Here is an 11,351-nt window from a genome sequence, read left to right as displayed (position 1 = left end):
TGAGTGGAAACTGAAAACTAGGAATTGTTGACTGCTGGGTTTCATTGCTGGTCTTTTTTTTTGGCTCCTTGTCTCCAGCGTTGGTTCGTCCGAGCAAACCCTCACAGGAAGATTGGAATCAGGAGGAGGAATCATGAAAGTCCACACAGTGCTGAAGATGAGGTACTGTATGGAGGGCAGCTTCTGGGTGGCAGGGAGAGGGCTGGGAGGTATGAGTAATGGCCGTGCTACCTGCAGTCATCCATCAGCCTTTCCCGTCTCTCCCTAAGCTGAACTGTTATTATGAGAAGTGATATTTTTTTAACGATTAGTTAAGGGAATATTTATTTCTTCTGTGAGTGTGCTCTCTACAGTGGAAAACATTCACTATGACTTGGGGGCTGGGAAGGTGAGGAAGGTGATGATCTTGTGGTTTAGATGCTGGGCAAGGAAGTGGGAGAGCTGGATTTTAGGCTTGATTTTACTGTGACCTCACTATATGACGGTCATCATGCCTCATAACACCCAAGGCTCAGTCTTCAAATTGTTTTTCCTTTGCTTTATGGAGACAAATCAGCTGATAAAATGGATTATTCAGGGTCTGCCATGTAAAATAATTCTGAATGCTAATTTTTATGGAACTGAATTGGTAGAAGGTGTAGAAAGGTACTGAATGTGGTACATGCTGGATATGTAATGAATTGTTCAATTTTCTGAGTAATTGCTGGTTTAAATGATGTTAAATGACAGCTTAAAAAATAATAAAAAATTGTACGAAGTGGTAGTATTTTTTTCCACTGGGTTTCCTGAATCTGCTCCCTAGCTGTATTCAGTGCAGAAATATGAGGCTAACTCTTTGCTAGATTTGGAAAAGGAGCGAACTCATGCGATAATAGCTGGTTTTGTGTCTGCGTATTTTCTTAGTCTTTTAGCCATGTCATAAATAAGTTTTCTTCAAAATCCCGGATATGGGTGGTACTAAAGCTGAGGATGAAAAGTTAATCTTGTGTATCTGGGATGAAAAGTTGATCTTTCAGCAATCCTGATCATCTAGTCCTGTCGTTCTCTCTAGGTCCAGAAGCATTGCTGCCAAAAATTGTGCAGAGTTTGATGGGTTTCTTCCAAAACTGCTGGTTTTGTTCAAGTGACGTTTTCTGAGAGAAAAGTATTGGGTTGGGAATTTTCCGGTGGGCTTTAAATAGCATCTAGCCTGGTGATTTACTGCTTTTTAGATGGTTAACCTGCTCCTGTCAGGATACTGGCGTAACAAAATGAGAGGTACACCAGGAGGTCCTGAGGAGACAGTTTCTGAAAAGTCATCATGCTTTGAAGGTTTAATTGCTCCTTTCAATGTAATTAATGTAGCTACTGCTTCTATATGTAGTATTTTACTTTTGATGTTTTCAAGATTGTCTTGCTTTTCCTGTAACCAGGTATAGGGTTGTATGTAGCTGTGATGAGGAGTAGCAGGGAGAAAACAAAAAACGGAGTGGTTTGTGCAGCCTTAAAGATATTCGCTTGTAGACCCCTATTCTATGGGATGTCCATATATTGCTATACCTCAGTGCTTCTCCTTGGTAAATCAGTGAGGTTAGCCTAGTGTTTTTCCATGTGAACATATTTTTAAAATAATTTATTATTGCAAAAATCCTGGATAAGCAAGGGCATTCTGAATCATCTATTTGTGCTTTTGATTTTTTTTGTGTGTGTGCATTCATATGCAATTACAGCTTTTATTCTTGCTTCTTTGGTTTAATTGCATGATCTAACACATTGGCGATTTTACTCTCATCCTATCAGATATGTAATTCAATTTGTATTTGTAACTTTCCATTTTCTTACATTGCTTAGAGTTTTTGTAATTTAAGCTTTCTTCAATTTTGGTTTTTCTCCAACTCTTGGTTTATGTACATGTGTCAGTTCTGCATGTTTTGGTGATATGGTTTCATTTCAATTAATGTAGACTGTATCTATGGATGACAGGCTATCTTCACTCAATGTCATACAGAGACAAAAAACCCAAACAAACCACCTTCTTCTGCCTTATGGCATATCAAATTTGCACTGAAATGCTACAGATGCTTTGTAGGGAGTTGGACCTAAGTGTGAAATGAAAGAGTGCTTACCCCAAGCCTCTGATTTCAGCCTTCCTCCTGCTGGTGTAACTGAAGAGCTCTGGAGTCCCATACGGGGCTGCTCGCTTCTAGAAACATGCTCTCCCTCTTTTAGTAATTTTTTTTCCTTGTAAGGGCCATATGTTTTGGTATGGTGAAGCATTTTGTGATGCTACGTACCACACAGCCAGATTCGCTAGTAGCAGTGATACCTTGAGCATTATAAAAAGCAGGGTATCTGTCCTGTTCTGCGGTTACATGGTAGATGGGGAACCATCCCTGCCGGAGGATTGAGGCCATCCCATGGTCTCCTAAGCTGGCACACTGGGACGTGCTGTGCCGTAATCTGTTTCACTCAGCCTGAAATTTGAGGAGGAAATTCTGTAGTTTGAAAGTAGCTGGATTTTACAAGGGTGATTATGTAATGACTTCTTAAATGAAAACTGTCTTGTGATATTTTGCATTACTCCCTGTATTGAAACTTAACCTCCAAAACCTAAGTCTTTAAAAAAACCTTGACTGTAAACACAACTGGTTAGTAAAAAAACTGGAATCTGGCATTATATAGTATCACAAGAAAGATTTTATTCTCAGAAGTTGTCTCAAGTAGTTAAAATGAAAACCTACTCACTTCATTAATAAAAGAATAGCCTATGGCTACTTATTTTCCAGTGTCTTCCTCTTTGCTATGCTATATAGGTGGTGTTATTTATATCTGAATTATTTGCTAATAATTAAGTTTTTTCTCATTATTCTGCAGCCAGATATGTCTCAGTTGTGCTGGCTTACTGTAAAAATTATAAGCATGAGAAATCTCCACAAAGCAGACCTGTGTAAGTATCACGGATGGCATGTTTATAGGTTAGCAAGAAAATCAGTCACCTGAATTTAATGCTTTTGTACACCCACAGAATCACAGAATGTTAGGGATTGGAAGGGACCTCTGTGGATCATCTAGTCCAACCGCCCTACTGAAGCAGGGTCACCTAGAGCAGGCTGCACAGGCCCTTGTCCAGGCGGGTCTTGAATATCTCCAGAGAAGAAGACTCCACAACCTCCCTGGGCAGCCTGTTCCAGTGCTCCATACTGGTACAGGTTGCTATCCTGCTGTTAGGATTACAGTAGTGTCTCAGTTTTTTTTGGCTGAAGAAGTTGTATCTATTTTCATTTTTGTTTAGACTCAGTTACAATAATTTAGAAAACAGGTAATGATAGAAAGGAAATAGAGTAGAAGTTCCATGTTGGGAAAGAAGTTACCCTTCCCTTCACCGGCTGCTCCATGATATTTCTTATTCACTGACTCTTCAGTGCGTCTTTATCCACACGTTGCTTATTTCCCTGCTGAAAGGGATGCCTTGGTGAAAAATATAGGACAAATGGGTAGCTGTGTTGGGTGCTGCTGTGTTTATCTCTTCATTGCTATTTTACTGTGGATGACTTGTACATTACAACTAGGACTAGGTAAAACAAAATCCTCAAAATTAAATTACTAATTTTTTGGTGTAAATGTGAAGTCATATATGAATTTTCTTGGAACCTGGCAAATATTTGAAAATAGAAGTAAAAAAGTGAGAAGAGCCAGAATGTTTCAGTTCAGTGCTGTTGTGGCTTTTGTTATCAAAGAGTGTTAGTGGTTTAAGATTGAGTTTTGTTTGGAATTGACATAAATTTAGATAGAAAAGTTAAATATCTCTAAATTTAGAATGTTTTCTTTTGTGTGTAATGAAACATTTAGGACTCCTCAGAGGTTAAACTTTTTTCCTCTGACTGGGCTAAAGACATAATAAAAAAAGTACTGCTGTACTAATTTTATACCTCTTTTTGTTACCACAGTGAGCCTAACTGATTGCTATGTGAAGCTGTGGCTGCCAACATCTTCGTGTTGGGAGGCCCGGACAAGAACTGTATGCAACTGCGGAAACCCTGTCTGGAAGGAAACCTTCCACTTCATGATACAAAGAGAAGTAAAGGTAGGATCTGCACCTGTGAGAGTGAGCAGACGCTTTCTAAAGGGGATGTCTCCACCTGCTGCGTGTGGACGCTTTACGAGAGCCTTGAGGCTCGCATAGATGCTTGAACTCACGCTGAGGAACAGGATGGTAATGGAAAGACACAGAAAGCATCAGAGACGGCATGAGAGATGCTGTTTCCTACCAGAAAGTAAATATGCAAGCCTTGGTATGGATTCTCTGGTCCCCTGACTGGTCCTTGTCATCTTCTAAGCACTAGGACCCCAGGAACTGGATGGGAGGTTTTATAAGCTCTTTAGAGGATTAGTAATATTTTCTTACATGCAACCTCAAAGGCATTTTTGCTGTGTGTTGCCATGAGCTTGTAATATCTGCTTTATAGAGTAACACTGACATTGTTTGTAAAGTATAGAATCATAGAAAGTTTCGGGTCAGAAGGGACCCCTAGAGGTCATCTAGTCGAACCCCCCTGCAGCGAACAGGGACACCACTAACTAGATCAGGCTGCGCAGAGCCTTGTCCAACCTGGTCTTGAATGTTTCCAGGGATGGGTCCTCCACTACCTCTCTGGGCAACCCATTCCAGTGTTTCACCACCTTCATTGTAAAGAATTTCTTCCTTATATCCAGCCTAAACCTACCCTGTTTTAGTTTAAAACCATTACTGCTGTCTCTACTAAAAAGATTGTCCCCATCTTTCCTATAGGCTCCCTTTAAGTACTGAAAGGCTGCAATTAGGTCTCCCCGCAGCCTTCTCTTCTCCAGGCTGAACAAGCCCAACTCTCTTAGCCTGTCCTTATAGGAGAGGTGCTCCAGCCCTCAGATCATTTTTTATAGCCCTCCTTTGGACCTGCTCCAACAGTTGCATGTCCTTCTTGTGCTGAGGGCTCCAGAGCTGAACGCAGTACTCCAGGTGAGGTCTCACCAGAGCAGAGTAGAGGGGCAGAATCACCTCTCTTGACCTGCTGGCCACGCTTTTCTTGATGCAGCCCAGGACACGGTTGGCCCTCTGGGCTGCCAGCGCACATTGCCGGCTCATGTCCAGCCTTTCGTCTATCAGTACCCCCAAGTCCCTCTCAGCAGAGCTGCTCTCGATCCTTTCCTCCCCCAGCCTGTATTGATACCGGGGATTACCCCGACCCAGGTGTAGGACCTTGCACTTGGCCTTGTTGAACCTCATGAGGTTCACACAGGCCCACCTCTCCAGCTTGTCCAGGTCCCTCTGGATGGCATCCCATCCTTCCGGTGTCTCAACCGTACCACTCAGCTTGGTGTCATCTGCAAACTTGCTGAGAGTACACTCGATGTCACTGTCCGTGTCATTGATAAATATATTGAACAGCACCGGTCCCAGTACGGACCCCTGAGGGACTCCACTCGTCACTGGTCTCCATCCGGACATTGAGCTGTTGACCACTACCCTTTGGATGCGACCATCCAACCAATTCCTTATCCACCGAACAGTCCACCTATCAGATCCATGGCTCTCCAATTTAGAGAGAAGGCTGTTGTGGGGGACTGTGTCAAAGGCTTTACAAAAATCCAGATAGATGACGTCCATTGGTTTTTCCTTGTCCACCCTTGTTGTTACACCATCGTAGAAAGCCACTAGGTTGGTGAGGCAGGACTTGCCCTTGGTGAAGCCATGCTGGCTGTCTCGAATCACCTCCCTGGCCTCCATGTGCCTTAGCATATCTTCTAGGAGGATCTGTTCCATGATCTTCCCAGGCACAGAGGTGAGGCTGACAGGTCGATAGTTCCCAGGGTCTTCCTTTCTACCCTTTTTGAAAAGGGGCACAATGTTTCCCTTTTTCCAGTCACTGGGGACTTCCCCTGACTGCCATGACTTTTCAAATATCATGGAAAGTGGCTTGGCAACTACATCAGACAGTTCCCTCAGGACTCTGGGATGCATCTCATCAAGTCCCATGGACTTCTGTATGTTTAGGTTCCTCAGGAGGTCCCGAACCTGATCTTTACTTACAGCTGGAGGGATTTTACCGTCCTGGTCTCCTTCATGCCATCTGTCAACTTGGAAGGGGTGAGGAGAGAGGTTGCCAGTGAAGACTGAGGCAAAAAGGTTGAGTGCCTCAGCTTTCTCCTCATCTGCTGTTGCCAGTTTGCCGGTCTCGCTCATGAGCGGGGGTATGCTTTCTTTGACCACCTTTTTCTGGCTGACATACCTATAGAAGCCCTTCTTATTATTTTTCGCATCCCGGCCTTCCTGACCCCATCCCTACACAACCAGGCAGCTTCCCTATACTGTTCCCAGGAAGCCAGATTAATGCTGTTTTTTAGAAAAGAAGAAAACCTCACCCTTTAATACCAACCACTCCATCACTAAACGAGCATATTTTCAAAAGCCTAATCATAGAATCATTAAGGTTGGAAAAGGCCTCCAAGCTCATCAAGTCCAACCGTCAACCCACCACCACCATGCCTACTAAACCATATCCCGAAGTGCCACATCTACATGTTTTTTCAACACCTCCAGAGATGGTGACTCCACCACTTCTCTGGGCAGCCTATTCCAATGCCTGACCACTCTTTCAGTAAAGACATTTTTCCTAATATCTAATCTAAACCTCCCTTGATGCAACTTAAGGCCATTGCCTCTCATCCTGTTGCTAGTTAATTGAGAGAAGAGACCAACACCTGCCTCACTACAGCCTCCTTTCAGGTAGCTGTAGAGAGCAATAAGGTCCCCCCTCAGCCTCCTCTTCTCCAGACTAAACAGCCCCAGTTCCCTCAGCCTCTCCTCGTGAGACTTGTTCTCTAGACCCTTCATCAGCCTCGTTGCTCTTCTCTGGACACACTCTAGCAACTCAATGTCCTTCTCGTAGTGAGGGGCCCAGAACTGAACACGGTACTGGAGGTGCAGCATCACCAGTGCCGAGCACAGGGGCACAATCCCCTCCCTACTCCTGCTGGCCACACTATTCCTGATACAAGCCAGGATGCCGTTGGCCTTCTTGGCCACCTGGGCACACTGCTGGCTCATGTTCAGCCGGCTGTTGACCAGCACCCCAAGATCCTTTTCTGCTGGGCAGCTTTCCAGCCACTCCTCCCCAAGCCTGTAGCGTTGCATGGGGTTGTTGTGACCCAAGTGCAGGACCTGGCATTTGGCCTTGTTAAACCTCATACAGTTGGCCTCAGTCCATCGATCCAGCCTGTCCAGATCCTTCTGCAGAGCCTTCCTACCCTCAAGCAGATCAACACTCCCGCCCAGCTTGGTGTCATCTGCAAACTTACTGAGGAAGCACTCAACCCCCTCATCCAGATCATTGACAAAGATATTAAACAAGACTGGACCTAAAACTGAGCCCTGGGGAACACCACTTGTGACTGGCCGCCAGCTGGATTTAACTCCGTTCACCACCGCTCTCTGTGCTCGGCCGTTCAGCCAGTTCTTTATGCAGCGAAGAGTACACCCATCCAAACCATGGGCACCCCGTTTCACCAGGAGGATGCTGTGGGGAACAGTGTCAAAGGCCTTACTAAAGTCCAGGTAGATGACATCCACAGCCTTTCCCTCATCCACTAGGCCGGTCACCTGGTCATAGAAGGAGATCAGGTTAGTCAGCCTGCCTTTCATGAACCCATGCTGGCTAGGCCTGATCCCCTGGTTGTCCTTCACGTGCCCGGTGAGTGCACGCTGGATGAATCGCTCCATAATAACAGGCCTAAGAAATCAAACCTATGTCTGACTTCTAGACTTATAACAGGATCATGCCCATCCCATGGTTTGAATGAGCATAAGCTGAAAGGGTTATGAATCATCTGGAACGAAGCTGAGTGCGAGTGATACAAGATCCAGACATGGGGACAGTTTCACATGGCTGAACAGTACTGTGTCTTCTTGCACTGCTGTGGGTAGTTTGAGCCCTGAGGAAATGCAAGGGAAAACACTTCAATTTAACTTAAAATCTTTTGACAAGATCTAATGTGCTTTACATTCCTTTTGTACAGGGCTAAGAGTTTTCCCTCTATTGTTACTTTCTGCTGATAAGCTGAAATTTCTAAAGATGGTAATTTTGAATCCACAGATAAAGGATTGTGATGAACAGCGTGTGTAATCGCTACTCTGTCCAATGCGTATTAGTGTCACGTGTGTCACTTACGCTGCCTTCCTTTTGAGCTCTTGTTCTTTGCCAAACCTGATGATTTGCCTCTTCTAGTGTTAGTCCCTGACTTTGCAGTCCGAGCACAGGGGCTGCGTAACCCAGCAAAAGTTTGCTGCAGCCATCTGAGCTGCACGCTGTCACAGGAGTCTGTCTGCATTGAACAAAGGGGTGGCTGTATGCTGACTCTTGCTAGACCTTCCTTTTGGGCTCAGTAGTCCCAGAATATGGCATTAACATCTTTCTCTGCCTCTCTTAGAACATTCTGGAGCTGACAGTTTGCGATGAGGATACTTTCACACCAGATGACCAGCTTTTGACTGTTCGCTTTGATGTAGCTAAAATCCAGCCTGGAGAAAAAGTTCACCTGAATTTTGAGTTGAATCCAGAGGTGAGAAATGAAAAGATGAATGAAATTAAGTGGATAGATAAAATAATACTCTGGATCAGAATTTTGTCCCAAGTTACTACCTATATTAAACATTAGAGTTTTTCTCACACACAAAGACTTTGTTAAAAGGACCTTATTAAAGCACAAAGTTAAATGCTCAGGGTTTAGGAGGGACCAGAAACAGTCACCCCTCTGTTGTGTTTGTAGTTAAATGCAAAATGACTTTCCTAGTCTGAATTTTTTTTTTGAGATTTCAAAAATATCTTTTGAAAAAAACAGAGAGAGCAAGAGTCAGAAATGAAGAAGCTGATGGCTAGAGATCTCATTGCTGTTGTAGGAGACTGACAAAGAAAGGATGAGAACATACCTGGCCCCCTTTCCAGGCAGCTGCCCCAACCCTTTGGCCAGTAGCTTACAGGGGTACCTCCTCTTAGCTTTACCAGGGATTCTGTCCTGTGCTTTCAGGCAATATGCTTGGTAAATCATTATATATTCTCATGAAAGTATCTCTGTCTTTTTTCCTCCTTCTGGTGAACAATAACTTACATAAAAAAATTCTCAGCAAATCTCTTTATGATCTTTTGTTACAGGATTGCAAATTTATTTTAGGGGGGCTGAGCCAGCATAGAATGGATAGGGTCTGATGAATGAGATTCTCTTCAGTATTTTATTCTTTTCTTCTAGTTCTATGCATGACCCAGGAATCTTATTTGCTGCATATGTCTCAAAGAATATTGTGTTTGGTTGTATTAAAGAGGGGACAAAATGCTTCATATGAGACATTTGGTGGGCGAAGTTGCTGGGAGGACAGGGGGAGAAATCACACCCATCTTTTACGAGAGTAGAATATGTACTCAGATTACCGTCTGCAAATGTTAACACCTTCTCTGCTTGGAGGCTGTGTAGTACAGGGCTTTTTCACACTTCTGACAAGGGCTTGAGTCTACAGTTCCTAGGAATTGTATGTGCCCTGTTTATTTCTAAACCACTGTGTCAGGCTGTCCAGAGAACCACTCTTGCCTGTTCTTTATATTACTGTTTGAAGAGTGTTTATTAACTACCTTTCTAGAAAGCCAGTCCTTACTAGATATTTCAGTATACCTACTCCAGATGGCTATGCCTCCCTTAGAATAAGCCCCATGTGACCAAGATCATCTGAGCTGTGATTCAAGCCAGGAGTTTGCTCTGAGGCATGTGCAGAGTTGACTTAACCCATTGGCTTGGCAAAGTGGAAGTTGAGGAGATAAGACAAGGTCAGCTGTATTTTGGCAATGTCTTGGTCAAGCCGTCCTTATTCAGATCACGACTCCTGCTCAGGCACCCATGAGGCGTCATAGGTTATGGTCTGTACATGAATTTTTAGAACACTTAAGGTAGTTTTGTTGGTGGTTTTTTTTTTTTTTTTTTTAAACAACTTAGTAATGGAGTGTGCTGGGCAACCTTAATAATAGGCAGTACTGCCACCTCTGCCCATAATGATTTGTTTCATCTGCCAAAGTATCTCAAAAGGAGAGCTGAGGAGGCTGGATGGGTAATGTTACAGCATTGGGATTGCTTCCTGCCATGCCTCTGGCTCACTGTGCAGTCTAACAAGTCTTTCAATTGCTTTGCTCCAGGTTTTTCACCCACAAAAATGTGAATGCGACTTAATAGAAATATAATCTGTGTGAGTGTGTGTACAACTGCATAAGAAGAATGGGAACATAAGGCAGGCACAATTAGTCAGATGTTATGAGCCAGGGTCTCCTAAACATTTTTTCTGCTGTTCTTTGGACAAAGCTGGAACAGAACATCAGTGAGTTTTTGGATAGTACAGACTAGTCACAATCTGATGATAAAGTCTGTGTTGCATCTCTGTGAGGTGACTGCTTTCTAAAAGCCAGCCCTCATGCTTCTGTTACAAAATGTTGCAGCCACCTCAGTTCTCACAAAACGGAGACTTTGGGAGAAATAAGCAAGCAGAACCACCTGCTTCTGGGTTACACGCCACAGATCCAGCTCTGAGAAGCTACCTGAGATGTATCCTAAATGTATTAAATACTGACATGAACTAGTAAATACAAAAATACTCACTTTTCATTTTTACTGTAGTGATGACTACCTTGACAGCTAGGTTATCTGACTCAGCACTGTTTTCACAGTCTCTTCACAAAGTTAAAGTACTTAAGTGCAGCCAGACTGAAGGGATGTTTGGCAGTGAAGGTTAGTTCTGAATATGAATGCAAATTTTTACTGCCATTTGTCAGAAAGAGATTTATATCTTTCACTAACGAGTGTTTTCTTCCCTGTGGGTGATAAAGATGATCTCTCTGGTATATGTTTTTGTGTGGTATTTCCTGGACTGGCTGTGTCCCATACAGACTGATCCAGCAAATGGCTGCAGTAAAGTAATACAGTTATTCAGTCCCTCTTAACGCTGTTGATGTGTTACTTTTTTCTTCTGTTTCTGGTCCTTGCTCTTACACTCTTCCCCCTCTTTGATCTTGATTTGGTCCTTGTGAGCTCTTTTCCTCATTCCCCTTCATAGCTTCAGTCTTCCCTCTTCTCTCTTCTTCACTTGACCCTGGCAATTGTCGTTTTCCAAGCTGGTCTTTTCTCCTACCCCTTTTTTCTGTTTAGTCACTATACTATGCCAATTCTTTTGTTTTAGCCCAGACATACTCACCACCTGGGTCCATTTACTGTCAAGCATGTTCTCCTACATCATTCACCTGTTACACGTCCCTTCTTTGGCATTGATTGATCCATGTGTCATCCTACTAATAAATGAATAATGA

The 11,351-nt window shown here is 43.5% G+C and overlaps 1 protein-coding gene across 1 annotated transcript in view; it reads left to right on the top strand.

The window, feature by feature from the left end:
* The window catches only part of LOC104328181 (cytosolic phospholipase A2 epsilon), a 31,280-nt gene continuing 19,929 nt past the window's right edge, over positions 1 to 11,351 (top strand). The window contains exons 1-4 of the mRNA XM_075425823.1: positions 1 to 162; positions 2,854 to 2,926; positions 3,927 to 4,063; positions 8,443 to 8,574. Coding sequence (XP_075281938.1) covers positions 2,860 to 2,926; positions 3,927 to 4,063; positions 8,443 to 8,574 — 336 coding nt within the window. The 5' untranslated portion in view covers positions 1 to 162; positions 2,854 to 2,859. The remainder of the gene's footprint in view (positions 163 to 2,853; positions 2,927 to 3,926; positions 4,064 to 8,442; positions 8,575 to 11,351) is intronic.

The sequence above is a fragment of the Opisthocomus hoazin genome, chromosome 7 (genome assembly GCF_030867145.1).
Source record: "Opisthocomus hoazin isolate bOpiHoa1 chromosome 7, bOpiHoa1.hap1, whole genome shotgun sequence".
Taxonomy (NCBI): Eukaryota; Metazoa; Chordata; class Aves; order Opisthocomiformes; family Opisthocomidae; genus Opisthocomus; species Opisthocomus hoazin.
The sequence above is the reverse complement of the archived record's forward strand: the minus strand, read 5'-3'. Positions and strand labels throughout refer to the sequence as shown.